The following is a 17,350-nucleotide window of genomic DNA, read 5'->3' as shown; positions in this document are numbered from 1 at the left end:
ATATATATATATATATAAAAAAATTAACAATTCTGTGGCTTCAGAGGAGATAGTCTGCGTTATAAAGCACTAGTTTTAGGTCTGTGAGAATTTAAACTATTCAAGATGTAGCAAACATCTGTATTATAGATCCTGCCAAACATTAGTTATGGCTATCATTAAAACAATAGACACCCTAAAAAGAAATATGCCCTGTTAAAGCAAACCTGTTTCAGCCTCGCACCATTTATTTAGTGTTAAGACATTAGACTCACATTTTAAGTTGATTGAATTTCTGAGTAAGACCAGTGAAAACCGCAATTTCAACAAGCCACTGGTGTTCGTTTTAAAGGACCACAAGGATTATAATCTTGGGGGAAAGAAGTCATGCCCTCTTTCCAAACTATATTTTGTCTTGCCTCAGTAACACAATGCATTTTCTAACAGGGTTTCTTTCAGCGGTCCTCCTGAAAAGCTGATCATTAGGGGTTTTCTGATGGTATTCTAAGCTGACTGCACTGGCTAACACAATATTAACACCTTGTTTTTACAAAGATAAGAGTTCCCTTTAATCATAAAAACACAGAAGCACTGTCATAGCTTCTGTGTATTTGCAGGTACCAAATGCCAACAAAAATAACTTGTCTCCATCAAGTTTTCTTACCCAGCACAGACGTAGCAATCCGTTAATCTTAAACCATGCTATTACATTTAAGCTTTTGAGAAGGAATACTTAAAGAAGTCCTGCTGAAAAATTATGCTTAGCAAAGAAATCGGAACAAAAACTAACCTTAAAGTAGTCCAGGACTTCGGCTCTGTCTTAATGTCGTGCACACCTGCACTGCGGCTCCGCTAAAGGTTGTACTGGCTTTGCAAGAGTTCGACCTATTGAGTAAAGTAATAAACAGCTTTAAGGATGGCCTGTGAACACTGCCGGTCAGGACCCACTTCCAACAGTTCCACAGCTGTTCACTATTGTTTAGATATTTTTATGTGTCCACACACACATTAAACTAATGCTCCAATAGGACTACCTGCTTTGAGAATTTACACTCATCCATACATACATATACTCCTGTAATCCTCTGGACTACATTGACAGCTTCCTCGTGGTCTAGGAGCCCAGTGTGTTGACATGTGCCATTCTCAGTTTGAGGCTGTGCAGAAGGTGTTTTGGCAAGCAGTCCCAGTAACTGGACAAACGCTCCCTGTGCTGCAGGACGGCCTCCATACAGAATCTGGAGAGTGAGGAGAGGAAAGTATGAGCACAAAATAATAAAAGAACATCTGACCTTCAGGTGTAAAATAAGTTCACGCTCACCTGACTAGTGATTTGGGCTGAACGTTGAAAATCAATAACTCGTTGCTGTGAGCCTGTCAAGTACATTAAAAAGGCAGTTCAATTAAGTAGAAAAGATTTTAATGCATTATTTAAAATTCTCTTTAAAGATATGACTTGCTTACAGCTCTGTGTTGAGACAACAGGTTGTTGGCACACCCTCCAAATACAAACACCTCCCCGTCAGGACCGGAGCACGCTGTGTGCCACAGCCTGAAATACACAATGTTCAAGAAGTGTCAACATACAGAATGTTTGCTCACAAAGACACATCCTTACGACTGATCAGAGTCATTAAGCTGAAATTTAAAAGGGATAGCTTTACTTATAAACTTATAAAGTACCTTATAAAACCCCACTTAAAAAAACTGAACTATCCCTTTAATGTGAATACAAACGTTTGTGTGATCGCACATTAAGATGAGAGGTTTACCTCGGACTCTCTGTGTGACTGTGTTTGAAAGGCTTCCATTCATTTTTGCTCACGTAGTACAGCCAAGCATCACCTGAAAAACAAATCATTCTTTGAGACCAGCTTTCATTTTGATGTGGCGAGGGATTACTTGCTGCTCCGCAACAGGTGTCAGACTCACTCAGCGTCTCTCTCTCTGTGGTGAATCCTCCAAATAAGAAGATGTGGTCTTGTGACACAGGAGTGAAGGAATGCCAAGAACGGCCCACGGGACCGTGCTGGGGAACGCTCCTATGACAGGGTCAGAGGGGAACATCAGAGCGAGGTAGACACAACAACAGAATGCTCAAGGGTGGGCGTGTTACAGTGGAATAAGGGGAAGAAAGATGTGTAACTTTTGAGGCACATTGGATTCAGATTTGCAAAACACGACCTGATATTAAAATGGTTTTAATTCTGTGGTGGGATCTGCGGAAAGGAAAAGGACACTTACATTTCATGCCACTCCCACGTGTCCAAGTCAATGTAGTACAGGTCATTTAGTCTGTAGTTCTGTGGAGATGGAGAAAGGAGTTAGCGTTAATCATTATTCATTTTACAGTGAATAGGTAGGAGTTTAAGACAGCCACATCTTGTATTGCTAGTTTTAAATTTCTTTACCCTGTATCGTCCTCCGAAGACGTAGCCTCTGTTACCAACTGTGGCACAAGCATGAGCTGCTCTGGGTGATGGGGTGTTTCCCTACATCAGGCAGCAGAGAGAAAATGGATAGAGTCAAACATTTCCAGTGTTGTTTATTCTAAAGAGTTGCAGTAAACAAAGAAAAAAGGACTCGGATTATGGCAGGATAATGACTGGAACAACAGATGAAAAATGAAGTCTGTTTAAAGAGGATTAGGCTTTTGTTTGCTACAGGGTGTTGAGTTGGTTCTCAACACAAGCATGCATGCAGGTGTGTATGGTTGTGTTGTGTGACATGAAATTGGTAGTGTCTGTGCATGTGCTCACCTTGGTGTTGGGCTGGCTCCATGTAGACGTCTCTAGGTCCAAGATATGGATGTGATTGTTCCAGCCTCGCCCAGGGCTGTCCCACTGCAGCAGCAGACAAAAATGAATATTTTTATAAGTCAAATGTCAATAAACTGTTTCTTTACCGGAAATAGACACTCCAGCCTTTTTTGTATAACTTGCTAAGAGAATTTACTTTTAAACTTATAAAACTGAGAAATAAACACTGATTAAAAAGATACAGCACTTGAAGTCAGTCGTTATCATGTGCAGAAGAAATGGTGCACTGACCACAAGTGAAGATGATTCATCATATTCAAACGTCCCTTGATGATGTCCTTGCGCAGCATAGCCGTAACCCCCAAAGAATATAAGTCTGTGGAAACATTATCAGAAAAAAAACACTTAAAATATGCCTCCCAAGATAATAATCTGTGACTACTCTTATGCATTTATTATTTACTGTAGTATTAACTTCTCATTCTGTGGTGAATGTGATCGCACAGCTGAAACTTGATGGCCACATGAAGGAAAAAAGTTTTCTTCACAAATGTCTCCATAGTGAAAAAATAGAATCCAAAAATAAGACAATTCTTGATGAATTGGAGTAAATGGGTGCTGCGTTTAATAACAGCAAAACTACTTTAAGACATTTGTTTACAGACTTTCACACAACTTGAGCATACTCACACACGGACAGGTAACACACCTGGGCAAGTACATGCGTTTGATAAATGTGGTAAATGGGATGCACTTTTAAATGCACATGTATGCCCAGGCACAGCTACTCATATGCAGAAATGTTTTCAATAGTATGGTTTTAGCAAAAATGTATGTATGTGGAATGTACACAAGTGGGAGAGATTTTCCTCAAGAGCTTTCAACCAGAAAGTGATCTCTGGGTTAAGGTTAAGAAAACAAGTTGTGGTTTTAAATGGAATAAATTTCTATCAGAGAGGGCTTTTTTCGGAGAAAGCCTACAAGGAAAATTCTCCCATGTGTTCTGAGCATACGACTGGAGAATACAAATGATGTTTTGTGAGTGTAGTATTCCTTTATTGAAGGGGTGTCAAACATACAGCCCGCCAAAGCGTCTAATCCGGCCCTCTAGATGACTTAACACACCTAATGTTGATGCTCATGAAGGCTGAGAAGTTTCAGGAGCAGTTTAAACAGTGAGCAGAGACTTCATGTAAAACGCTGCCTTAGATAGAGCTCTCTGACATAACAATGAATACTTTCCATGGTCATTTTTAAAGATATTGAACATTGTGCAATATACCGTAAACCAGCAGCTTCAGTGCAAAAGAATCTGCATCAGACTTCTGTGTTAAAACAGTATGGGTGGAACCCTGCTGCTGAGGCACTGACAGAACTTCAGATTGTAAATGGTTTGTAAGGCAGGGGATGACTTAACCTGCTCCTTCGGCAGCTTCCACTTCAATGGAAAATCATGAAAAAAGGTCACATGTAATGAAAGTGAGTACTAGACTGACTGAATGTGGAAAAACTAAGACACACTGTTGAATCTGCACATAATTTTTCCTGAGGATATCACAGGCTGTTCATCATTTGTTTTGTATATGAACGAATGTTTTCAGAATGGACGTCTTCACCATTTTTAAAAAAAAAGGGGAAAATTTGAAGCAGTTTATATTTAAAGATTATTATGCAGTGGTTTCACTGGTCCAGCCAACTTGAAATTGAGCTGTGGCCCATGAACTAAAATAAGTTTGACACCCCTGCTTTAATCTTTACTTGTAAAACAAGGAAGAAAAGACAGTCATCCCTCACCTGTTCTTCTGAACCCAGCACCCGAGCTTGTCCTTGCAGGATGGCGGGAGTCCTTTAAGGTCCCTCATTTCCTCCCAAACAAGGGTGGGAGCTCTCAGTGGCAGGCGGTAGATCTGCGAAGAACAGCACAGATATAACTGCAAACAGCAGGCCAACCTACTTCAAGGTCTTATATTTGAAAATATATTTGAGAATGTTAAGAAATTTGCTTCATGTAAGACACAAACTGTACCCTGTTTGTGTTCCCCCTGGCGTGATGACCTCCAAATAAGTAGAGTACTCCATCAACACACACCCCACAGCTGCCTGACATGGACGTGTGCAGGTTGCCACCGGCTACGTGCTTTGCCCTGCGAAGATTCAAGGTTTTTTTTGTCTATTTTTTTGTGCAAATAATGTACATTTAGCGCTGACGACTATGGTATAAATATGCAACTTAAATGTAAGAGCTATTACCAAACTCCTGACTCCATGTTGTACGTCCAGATCTCATTTCTCGGCAGGTACAAGTCGAATCCGTGGTTTTGAGCATTCTTGTACAGAGGGAGAATAAAATGTGATTTAAATGAATATAAAGACTGTAGCAGAAATGTAGTTTACCTAATAAAGTCCTTACCTTGTATCCACCCCACACATACATAATATTTCTGTCCACCACTGCTATATGACCACTGCGCTCAGCTGGGGTATCCAGCTCAAACGACTCAGACGCCTCAGTGTCCAAGGGCTGTTCATCCTCCACCTCCTCCTCCTCATCTTCCTCGTCCTCATCCATGTCGTCATTCACCATCCAAGCAAACAGTCTGTCATTTTCATCCCTGTCAGAGTCGTTGTCATCCTCTCTGGCTGGCACATCCCCCATGTCTTCCTCCATCTCTGCCATTCTCTCTGCCATGTCAGTCTCTGCTGTCTCCTGTCAGGACAGGAAGCAATAAAGAGGTATCATCTAGGTTAGAGCTGAGAGGATTATTCGATTAACTGATTAGCCATTTCTTTTTCAATAATCTAATTTTAAAAAAAAAGGGAAACAGAAAACGACCCACATATAAAGCAATGGATGTCACATACTGATTTTCCAGCTAACATTAGTGATAACAGAGTAGACACAACATCGGCCTATTTTTTTCCTGTAAGTTTAACAGTCTCTATTAAAGTTAGATGCACACCTTCAACTCTTTTAATCCACCTTTACTCACTTTGTTAGCGAGAACATGTCTGATTTAGGGCAACGACGTTCGCTGGCAGCACGATTACTGCTGACCTACTTTGCTAGCTTAACTATTCAGGTTACACCAACGTTAGCTGTTAGCTTAGCTTTTGCCTCAGAGAGGAAACTAACTGAAGGTCCAAATTAACCGATAATTTATTTAATGTCGTAAACTGGTCACTTGGCTGGTCACCAACGGGCCGAGCAGGTTAACATCTGTTCGTCAGTTAACGTTCGTCAGTTAGCTACAGGACCTTTGTAAACTCGAAAACACAAAACATTTAACGACTCGGTGTAAGAAAATGCTAAATAAATGTATGGGCTATCAAAGCTAACCTACATGTCACTGCTGCTGTGGTGAAATAATTGACACCCACCTTTACCTTGTGATATCAGAGGTTAGTTTATCCTGCAAAATCCAGAAGCAGTACGCCATGTATTTGAGGTCATCACAAGCATTCTGGGGGCACGACCGGAAGTTCTCGACATCTACGATCCGCCATCTTGATAAGGTCGGAAATAAACAAAACAAAGAAATTAAATTAAATTAAATTAAATTAAATTAAATTAAATTAAATTAATAGGTAAGGTCGACATAAAATAAAGTAGATCATTAATTAGTTTTTAAAATATGACATATGCAGGACATCACAGCTATTTAAATTTATATTGTTTGCTGATAACACAAATATACTGAGGTGTGGTGAGAATTTGCAGCAACTTCTGGACTTAATCACACTAGAACTAGGCAAAATAAAAATATGGTTCGACTTAAACAAGCTTTCACTAAACGTGAGTAAAACAAAAATAATGGTATTTGGAAACAGAAGAATCAACAGTCAAGCAGGGGTGCATATAGAGGGTGTTAGTATAGAAAGGGTACACAAAATCAAATTCCTTGGGATGATTACAGATGATAAAATTTGCTGGAAACCTCACATCAAACATATCCACACTAAACTGTCTAGAAGCATCTCAGTCCTAGGCAAGGCAAAGCACTTTCTGAACCACAGGTCACTCCACATTCTGTACTGCTCACTAGTATTACCGTATTTGAATTATTGCACAGAGGTTTGGGGAAACTCATACATAAGTTCTTTACAGCCACTACTCAGTCTACAAAAACGAGCTACTAGAATAATTCACAATGTCGGATTTCGGGAACACACCAATTCGTTATTCAAAAAATCTAAAATAGTTAACCTTTGTGACATGGTGCAATATCAAACAGCAGTATTCATGGATAAAGCAAGAAATAATCTTCTACCACATAACATAGGAAATATTTCAGGAAAGAGAGGGTGGGTATAATTTAAGGGGAGAATTAAACTTCAAAACTCCAAAAATTCGCACACCAAAGACTGTCTTTATCAACTGCTGGGGTGAGACTATGGAACAGTCTGAATGTGGAGTTACAACAATGTCCAAACATGAATCACTTTAAAAACAGGTATAAACACATGGTTTTCACTAAATACAAGGAGGAGGGATTACAACAGTCATAACTGATATGTCATATGTAAGTGAGTGTATCTATATGTTGTTGTCGTTGTTACAGTATTATTATTATTATTGATATGAGTATTGAATGAACAAGGGGTAGGACCAGATAAGTGTATACTTCTTTCTACTCCTTTTGAACATGTAAATGAGATGTGAATATATTGTTTTCTTCTCTAATTGTCTTAATCAATTGCTTATTTTTATTTTTTTTTATTTTTACATGTTCAAATAAATAAATCAAATAAAAAAAAATCAATCAATTCTTTATTTAAACAACACACAAAAAAATAATAATTTTGGCAGATATATAGACGAGGAAAGGTTGTGTTAGGGGAGTGCATATTTATTTTATAATGGTGGGTGGTACTTGGACTGTAAATAAGCTGGGTTTATTACTTATTTATTTAATTAGGTTGTCAATAGCCAAGGGATAGTTGCATATTAGTTGTCAACGCATTTGGGAAGTTGTTGAAATACTGTATGAGTTAGAAGAAATGTAAGAAAGTGGTAGAAACATACTTTGCACTTCTACCTACTCCTTTTGTTATCTTTGTCTTGTTTGTTTTTTATTTTTGGTTTGAAAGAAAGTCGTTCATTCATTCAGTGTAAAAAGGACTCAGTACACAGTTAAGAGTATACAAGCACAACAATAACAAAGAGCCGATACCACAAAAAAATATTATAAGATATACAGATGTCAAGTATCTTTATAGTCTTTTTGTTGATCGAATCAAAGAGCAATGTCATGTAGTGTTCAACATCTGTCAGAGAAACACCAATGTGAGGTTTATCAATGCTAAACTTACATTTATGGATAAAATACTTTGCCAGAATCTTTACCAAGTTAATCATAAATAAAGTTTTGTCTTCATTTTTTGGGTACTTGAGGAAATCAAAGACCATTTTCCGACAATAATGTAAAGTCTTCAGAGATATAATCCATGATAAATCTGTAAAAGTCCTTCAAGTTTCTTGTGTGAGAAAAATGCCACAAAAAGTGTAAAACAGTTTTAAATGTTCATTACAGAAAGACCAGTTTTTTAAATGTCTTTTTTTGTATTTCTGCATGCATATAAATTTTTTTAAAGGACATCCCCTTAACATTATTTACAATTAGGTATTTATGAGGAACGTCCAAACCTTCTCCCAATATATATAATTTACAAACTGATTCCAGTATGCCACAACATATGGAAAAAAAGAGACAATATCTTGTTGAAATAGGAGAGTGGACCATAAGCTTTACATAACCAAGTGTTAACATATGTATTCTTACTTTCTCCCTGGTAGAGTCCCCCCCAAAAATCTAACTTCAGACCATGTTGCCAATTGATTTTTAAAGTAAAATTCTTTACTTTACTAACCCTTTTTTCAACAGTTTATATACTTCAATAGTTACTTGCAAATGTAAAGAATAAAAATTTGGATTTAGCAAATTAATTCAAAAACGTCTGTCTACTTTAAAGACATGCTTGATTGCTCAAAGTATTGCTAGTCATTGTGCAAGCAAAGATGCCAGGATGTTTATTTCAAAGAATAAAACCTTTATTATTCACCACAGAACATACACACAGACACATACAAAATAAAACTACAAGGATTTGATAACATCCATTTTAAACATACAGTATCATACAGGAGCAATGTACAAAACAAGTGAAATGGATCCACCTGTGAATCCATTTTTTTTTCTTTAGAGTCCTTGAAGTTTGCTGTGAAAACACAAGAGCACAACTGGTTAGTTTGAGCATTAGCGATGGTTTAACCTACAGTTATTTGTAATGAATAATGGTGAGCCAAGTGAAACCTCAAGAACACATCCCACCTGTCCTCGACAGCTCTGTTGGATGGGTAGTACACCTTAAATGTGAAGCCGCTTCTTGGGAATGAGCCCTGTAAAAAATCATATTGAGATAATACTATAATATAACTTTAAAAAATATTGTCTTTGTCATTTTCTGCCCTCGTGTAGGTTTCTCTATTTCTTACTGGGTTGACGCAGAGGCAGTCTGTGTTTTTGATGCTGAATGGGTCGTATTTGTCTGCGAAGATGATGACATCAGGGACCGGGTAGACACGCATGGAGTAGTCGTACGCCCAGAATACAGGACTCACATACAGGGGCAGTGGAGTCAAGTGGCCCTGGGACAGGATGGTCTTAACAAACTGGGGAGACGAGGAGGAAAATGACGAGAGACATGTTCACAAAAATAAAATAACATTTCACATTTCAGGATTTATCAAAAATTCGACTAGGCCGAGTGGTTTTTCAACATCTATGGAGCAACAGATCATTGACAAAAACTTGAAATTATACATAAAAAGGCAAATAAACCTTAGACAACAACTACTATACGTATGTCTGTTAAATGAGGAAAAGCTCACTCAGTGTAAAGGCTTGTTCAGTGAAGCTGAAACTCACATGGTTTGGAATGTCAAGATTGTTATTGGGCAACCGGACACAGTTCCTGCACATCTTGTTGACCAGGTCTTCCCTGATGATGACGATCTCCTGGCTGCAGTACTGGATCCTGACAGGAAAAACACAGCAGGTCACTTTACGTTTCTAAGAACAGAGATACTGTGAAAACGTCAAAAGTCCAGTTACTAATTTCTCAAAGGCTTACAAATCAAATCAACCATCACACTACATTACAGATATTTTGACATTGAATTAAAGCCTCCTGTTTTACCTGCATGGGTTTGTAGTGAACACAGAAAACGGCACTCTCTGTCTGAACTCCTCTGTGATGTGATCTGCCAAAGGAGGCCTGAGGGAAACAGATTTATCCACATTTATCCAAACCACTGAATTACATTGCTGTAATGATGTTAAAAAGCAGACGTCTCTGGATGTTTACCGTGGCAGGATGGTGCCTGGACCGGGGTCTTCAGGGCCGGGAACAAACACAAAGCGACAACTGTAGGATAAAAGGTAAAAAAAAATGAAGTTCCAACAAACATGCCGAATGCAATTCCTTCCTTATACATGTATTTTAAATAAAGAATTGTTTGCATTCATTTTTACAAGTTTGAAGTCTTTTTCTTTTCCTTTGTTGGTGCATTGAGTAGCTGTGAAACCACTTGTTGGAGTGTATTGTGTCACCTGCACGTACATCCTCACGCATGAGCACTAGATAAACAAAGCAGCAACCAACTCGTAGAAAAACAACTTCACAGCACTACTAGAGGTCAAAAACCTTGTTTCTGGAAACTTAAAGAATAGACAGAGCAGACTAGAGTAACAGTTCCCTCAGATCGTACCTGCTGTGAATGCTGGGGTATGAACATATAGCGTCAGCAAGAGCCTTCAACGACTCTAAAAAGAGAAAAATAAATTAGATTCTGAGATGTGTCCATTTGTGCCTTTATTACACACTGAGATCTAAAAATCTGCAGTATGTTATGAATGATGATGACCCAAACATCTCACCTTTGAGTGATTTGAGCTGTGCTTTTCCATACGGGGCAGAGGAGAAGTTACCACAAAAAATGAAACAGGTGGGAGGCATTGAAGCATAGCCTGTAGCGAAAAAAAAGAAGCTAAATGTGATTGTTGCCTCATAAAAAGGTATATTCCAGGTATTTTTAGTCTAAGACTGATGCAATAACAGACCTGAGAACATGACGTTGAGCTTTTCCATCACTTCAACACTGTCCAGCCACACATCAGAAACAATCACAAACATAGCGTCCTCATTCTCCTCCTCCAGCTGCTTCAGCTTGGCTGAGGCCTTCACTGAAGTGGTGGATGGGCCGCCGAAGAAGTTCAGATTGCCATAGTACGCCCTGGAAATACAGCAAACATTGTCAGTGAGTCACTGCTCTTTCACATGATTTGTGTCCTTTATAAATTAATACATTTCTTCAAAAGTTAAAAGGTAACTTTGGTATTTTTCAACCTGGACCCTATTTTCCATGTTTTTGTGTCTGAGTGACTAATTGGAACAGTAATTTTTTTAATTGGTCCGCTATTGAGCAAGACTGCTGCAGCATGCAATGAAAAACAGTGCAATATAAAGCTGTCAGAGTAAGCATGGAGCCCACACTGTGACTAACAGCACTCCCTGAAGAAATATTATCATATTTTTGGACAAATGAAAGAGTGATTCCAGAGAGAAGCAGACAGAGGGGTCTACAGTCTGTGTTTGAAGGATATATCCAGGATGTCAAACTGACTCAGCAGCAACACCAGGTTAAAAAGACAAAGATAGTTAGAAGCTAAAGCCGAACTATAGGCTACAGATCACAGTGTAAAAGTGAACCACCACATCACTGCTGATCGCCACACAAGACAATGAATATAAAGGGAAACTTTGCTGATATTGAACCAGCTGTGTGGCATCGCAGTGTGCGCAGATGAACGGTGCACTTTTAGTGGACTTCAAATGACAGTGTGCATATACCCCAAGTGATAACATTGCAATCTGTTTTGCAGCTGTCACGCTCAGTAGTGGAACTGTTGTTCCCGTTGGTAACTTAGACCTGGGAAAATAGGGTTCGGGTTTAGAAATACCAAGGTTAGTCTTTAAGTATCCTGTAAAAGGTAAATCAATGCTGAACTTGAACCTGAAATACATATTTTTAAATCAATAGATATTGTAATCGGATACAGTCTGAATACTTTGCAGTTGAGAGAAGAACATATGATAGTTGCCTTCACATTACTTCAGTGACATTTTCACTGCATACCAGCAAGATAAAACAACTTAACAGACATGACACTAGATTTTACTTCACTTCTTGTGTAATTTTACCATCTGAAAAGCCACAGACGTAAGACCTTTGCACACTGATGCCATTTTTTTCGTCCTAAATTGTTGTACGTCTAAAAAGGATACGGCCTCATGTTGTGTCAATCATGTTTGCACAGATTCCAAAACCTTCAGCTTCCATAAAAAAAATTGCAACAGGTTCGATTTTCTGTGTTTTAGCATCTGTCAGAAGCCTTTAGAGAGCTGTTTGATCAGTGACCAAGAATCAGTGAGAAAATGCGACAGTAGGACAAAGCTGCAACAATACAGAGAAACGGGGGGCAGAGAATCATTTCATAACAGACAGTTCACGTTCAACAGCTCAGATAGTAATATTCAGGTGGATGACGATGATGATGAAGAGGAGGACGATGTGGACCGCACATAGAATGTGGAGGACAGCTCCACCACTTCATGCTTCTGCGGTGCCAAATGAAAGACAGGGAGGGAGTGATGACAGCCAGATAGGTAACTCCAGTGGAGATGAGTCTTTTCATATTGCAAATTTTTGTTAATTCAGTGTGCAAGGTTTCTGTGCGTAACGATTTTTTTCAGATGACAGATTAAAAAACGCATGCGAAAAAAAAGACTCCGTGTGCAAAGGCCTTTAGTGTTCAATGTAAGGTTTCACACATCGCTACACTGACAGCTCACTACTTTAGCTTGCAATGAAAGTTTGTCTTGAGCACTTTTCTTCCAATCCACTGACCTTGTGCTTGCTGACGGCTCTGTTGGTGGAAACCCAAAACCGTTGACGTGGAAAACTGAGTCCTCGTACCAACCTACAGGACAGAGGGCAAATCTTAACCTCTAATAATGCACTTAATAATACTTTGTTATAAGCTTTTTTCCACATTTTCTTTACTAGAGTTGTAGTACCAGATGTTATCTTACCCTCTGCCAGCACAAAGCAGGACTCTGTGTACAGGCCGTTATGAAACTGGTGAGAACCTAGTTAAGGAATACACCCACTTTAAAGGCAACACAATGCTGTAAAATATAAAGTAGTTTATGTTGAAGAGCTCCTGCAAACATTTGTAAGGATATTGCTTTGGACATGTCCAGTTGTACCGTTCCACTCGGGTCCTCCAGGTAAAATTTACCCTTAAAAGAATAACAAATGTTTTAGAAACCAGATGGAATATTTAAATTGTACAGAAGAGCAGACAGGAAAGCCTCTGTTACTTTTCATCGCCAACTCACTTCTTTCAGTTGTGTGACCATCCCGAGCACAATCACCTCTCCGAGTTTAGCTGTGCTGCCGAGCAGTGCTTCAATTGTCTTGAGCTGAAAAAAAATAAATAAATAAAAAAGACTATCTGTCAGTCAAATGCAAGCCAATAAGATGTGTTTAATTTCAATGTGCTTTAAGATTTGTTACCTGAAATTTGTTCTGACCCTCCTCAACAGCAGCTCCTATTGCAGGTGGGGTGAAGAGCTGGTGCCGATGTATACGCTACAAGAAATATGTCTGTATAAATAAAACACGCAAGCTACACATACAGGGTCAGTTCCCAAATCTGCCAATCGGATAATGACCAGAGCTAACTGACCTGTTGTAAGATGGTGTAGCGCTCCCTGAAGAGTTCAGCTTTGTCTTTGGCCAAACCACACAGACTGGGCACCGGATGACTCGTCATATTGATGCTGAATGAAACAACCAAAATGAAAACTTTTAACACTTTGACTGCAGCATGTGTAAGTGTAAACTGGGTCAAACAACAGCAGCAATATTCTGGGATTTATTCTGACACAAATAAGAAAGAAGCTGTCTTTTTACTCACGGTACAAACTTCTTCCTCTCCACACTGTAAATGTATCTGGGCACATCAAAAGCTCCAATGATGTTGAAGACATTATCTCTGGAAGAGAGTTAAACAACCTTTAGCTACAGCTATTCAACCCAGGAAAATGTAGTTTGTTGTGTAAATGCTGCATTATGATTGGCTAATTTAGAATAAAATGCTTACATGGTTTCATCACAAGACTGAGTGCAATCCTGAACAGCAATCTCCACCACAGACAGCTCTATCATACTAGAGGACACTGTTGGAAAAACAAACTGTGGTCACAACCTGCAAGTAGGAATGCACAATATTGTATTTTTTTTTAGCCAATATCCAATATGCTGATAGGAAGCAACTTATTTGGCCGATAACTGATACTGATATCGATATATCCACTTTTTTCCCTACATAATTTTAGTGATCATCAAGTCTCTTCTGTAGTGGAATAGACATCATATTATGAATGCATACTCTATCATGATGGCCCACCAGCAGATGGAAACAAGAAAAAGCATGCTGGCTGATTCTGATCAATTTAAAGCCCATATTGGCCGATACCCATGACGTACAGATATTATCGTGCATCCCTACCTGCAAACATGCTTTAGTAAAACACAGAATCACATCAAGTGCTGCATACAGCAGACTGTGCTCTAAACACACAATAATCTGCAGAGACACTCACATGGTTGCTTTTCCACTGCATCCAGGACCTTATCAATAATATCATCCAGTTCAGAGGCATCAACAGACTCCAGGACCTCCACCAGGTATCTGCTGGCTTCACTAGAGATCACATAACAACAAGAAAACATATGTTATTACTATTTCTTCCTTTTGATTGCCAATATAAAAGTAGAAAAAGCTTAACTTCCTTAAGAAAATGCATGTGCTCGCTTCAACTTAACAAAAATATAACTTGAAATATTCTGCATTTCTACACTTCTGAAAGGTTTTCCTTTTGTTGAGGGGTGGGAAAGGGGGCTTTAGAAACAATACAAACAGGCTGAAATGTTTTAAAATGTTAACTGTTTGCATGTTAGACACAGTCATGTAACAAAACTAAGGAAGAAGAAGCATTAGTGGCAGGTTTTGGGCCACCAAAAGAGCTTCAATGCTCCTTGACATTGATTGTATGAGTCTCTGAAACTCAACTAAAGAGATGAACATTATTCTTGCAAAAGATATTCCCTCATTTGGTATTTTGATGATGATGGTGGAGAGCACACTACCAGATATCCCATAGCTGTTCACCTGGGTTGGTTCTCATCATTTTCATACTCATCTTGCCTCTCACTGATCCCTTGGGCCCTATGGATGTTGGTATTGTCATCCAACCCGTCTGCAGTATACAACAATTTACATTTAAGCTGGAGCATTCAAGGATTAAGTGTCACCTTAAGGGTGAGCACTGAAAGGAGTTGAGGTGACAGGTGACTTCAAGTAAAGTGGTGTGAGAACAAAAGCAGTAGAGAGCAGTTAAATGGTCAGTGTAACGTTAAGCGAGTAAAGATACCAACGTTACCGGATATCACCTAGCTTCAGTGGAGTAACGTTACAAACAATTTGGAAAACATGAAAATCTACACGTATAACGTTACATACCCACAGCCTGCATCGCGTTATTACTGCCCGTTACCAGTTGCCACCAGCATAAAATGAATTACAAAATATGCGCCGCGTCCACCAGACTCTCGCTGCCTCCGAGCTGGCAGATAGTTACGTGTTGTGTTAGCTCTGTTTCTTCAAGAGTGACGTGTCAAAGTTAGCTTAAAAACATTTAACAAAGTTAAAACATTATTAAAATACATACGGTCGTAGTATAAGTCCTCGCATCTTGAAGCCAGCGGATACTTTTGTCTTTATTTTCCGAGCGACTTCCATGGTTGTTACAGTTCCACTCAAGATTTGGCGCTAAATGTCAACTTCCGCATGTATTTCGTCACTTCCGCTGAAGAATAATACAAGCAAAGGAAATACAGTAGCACAGACCAATTTTTTTTAAAGCCATAACATTTTTTTGTTTAAATTACTTGAACATTCAACGTTACAAATCTCCTCCTACATGACTTTTTTTATCTTACTAAATTCCCCCGCGTCAATGGTTCTGTGACGCTTTCAATAAAGTTAAAAAAAAAATAAAAATAAATTAAATACACTCCTTCTTTCTATAATTTGGAAGAAGTGTTATTTAACATTTACATCACCATTATTATTGTTATTATTATTATTATTATTATTATTGTTACAACTACTACTGCTGCTCCTACTTATCGTATTGTATTATAATAGCAATGGTAACATTCAGCATGCATGACATTGGTCATGTAAGGGGATTTTATTTTTGACAAGGGGACCGGAAGTAGATTTTTTTTCTGATTTTGTTATGGTTTTAACACAGGTAGGATGATAAAAAAAAAAAGTTGCGTGCTGCATACTTTATTATGTCATGTTATTATTATTATTATTATTATTATTATTATTAATTTTATGATACACAAAGATTTCATCTATCTATCTATCTATCTATCTATCTATCTATCTATCATATTTTATTAGTTTAGTTGTCCTCTATTCTACTGACATGAACACACTGCATTTGTAGCTGGACTAGAAATAGGCTGGTAGAATTATGATTGAATTTTTAAAATTAATTTATTAATCATTTTGTATTTTTTATTTTTATTTGTTTTATTTCTTCTCAACAATATGTTTTACAAACAGAATGTTGAGCTCACGTCATCAGCTTGGTCTTACCAGGCTACAAAGACCCACCCTGCCTTTACATCTACAGCAGCCAGGCATGTGTTCCACATTTGAGAGGTGCAGCTCTGTACAGATAACCTAGTTGTGGTGGGGGAAAAAAAGAAGAAAAAACTGCTGTAGGCCTATGTAATATATAATTTAAAAAAAAAAAAGCTTTACATGATTTACAGGATGCAGGAATTCAGAGTGACCTGCCCATGATGAAAATTAATAGGTAATATATAATTTATAATAGCACATACTCATTTCATATAAACAGAGATGTCAGATACTGCCAGTGAAGATGTCTGTCCTTCCAGTGATGAAATCTGGCTATATGACTATGAGCAAGGTGTATGGTAGGAATACTGAATATGTTTAAATTCAAAATATAGCTGCTTCATGTCAAAAGAAAAGACAGTGATGCTTGTTTTCCCTGTTACACTCATTTCCTCTTTTTGAATCTGGTTATTGTCAGGCTTTTGTAACAAACTTTGTTAGGAATGATAACTACATGCTCTCAACTGCCTTCTGCCTTGTTGTTGCTGTGGGCTGTGTCATTATTGGACCTGGGTAGTTAAACCACATTTTTTCTTATTCTGAAAGAAACAGTTGAACATGACAGGGGTAGTCCCTCCCTCTGTGCCTGGGACAGTGCAGCTGTCCGCTGAGTGTATACAAGCACAAATTTGGAGGTGGAGAAACCAATCAGGTGAGGCCAGGTGGGCTTCTGATTGTTCAGGCACTGTATTTGAAGCTATAGGCTTTTTTTTTTTTGCAACACTCTACGCACTGACTACAAAGCCTCACACCAAACCGGCA

The 17,350-nt window shown here is 38.5% G+C and overlaps 2 protein-coding genes across 3 annotated transcripts; both read right to left on the bottom strand.

Moving 5' to 3' along the window:
• Positions 1-26: 26 nt before the first annotated feature.
• On the bottom strand, positions 27-6,239 carry klhdc2 (kelch domain containing 2). Of its 2 annotated transcripts, none has more exons than XM_049595279.1 (14): positions 6,123-6,239; positions 5,149-5,445; positions 4,989-5,065; positions 4,765-4,882; positions 4,533-4,645; positions 3,030-3,114; positions 2,739-2,822; positions 2,391-2,471; positions 2,224-2,282; positions 1,912-2,021; positions 1,752-1,824; positions 1,444-1,531; positions 1,301-1,353; positions 27-1,217 (listed from the first exon to the last, which is right to left on the bottom strand). In XM_049595279.1, the coding sequence occupies exons 2-14, from the start codon at positions 5,425-5,427 to the stop codon at positions 1,094-1,096; spliced, it is 1,344 nt and encodes a 447-aa protein (XP_049451236.1). In that variant the 5' UTR covers positions 5,428-5,445; positions 6,123-6,239; the 3' UTR covers positions 27-1,093. The 2 variants fall into 2 exon arrangements, with proteins under 2 accessions (XP_049451236.1, XP_049451235.1); XM_049595278.1 differs by having other exon boundaries at positions 6,117-6,214.
• Positions 6,240-8,803: 2,564 nt separating this feature from the next.
• Positions 8,804-15,687, bottom strand: pole2 (polymerase (DNA directed), epsilon 2). Its single transcript, XM_049596393.1, has 19 exons — positions 15,597-15,687; positions 14,469-14,569; positions 13,967-14,042; positions 13,781-13,858; positions 13,550-13,643; positions 13,378-13,452; positions 13,200-13,283; positions 13,044-13,100; positions 12,891-12,939; positions 12,706-12,778; positions 10,859-11,031; positions 10,676-10,765; positions 10,507-10,561; positions 10,104-10,163; positions 9,936-10,013; positions 9,665-9,773; positions 9,232-9,408; positions 9,068-9,135; positions 8,804-8,954 (listed from the first exon to the last, which is right to left on the bottom strand). Exons 1-19 carry the CDS (start codon positions 15,665-15,667, stop codon positions 8,936-8,938), a joined length of 1,587 nt encoding a protein of 528 aa, XP_049452350.1. The 5' UTR covers positions 15,668-15,687; the 3' UTR covers positions 8,804-8,935.
• Positions 15,688-17,350: the final 1,663 nt, after the last annotated feature.

This window comes from Epinephelus fuscoguttatus, linkage group LG14, assembly GCF_011397635.1.
Source record: "Epinephelus fuscoguttatus linkage group LG14, E.fuscoguttatus.final_Chr_v1".
NCBI lineage: Eukaryota > Metazoa > Chordata > Actinopteri > Perciformes > Serranidae > Epinephelus > Epinephelus fuscoguttatus.
The sequence above is the reverse complement of the archived record's forward strand: the minus strand, read 5'-3'. Positions and strand labels throughout refer to the sequence as shown.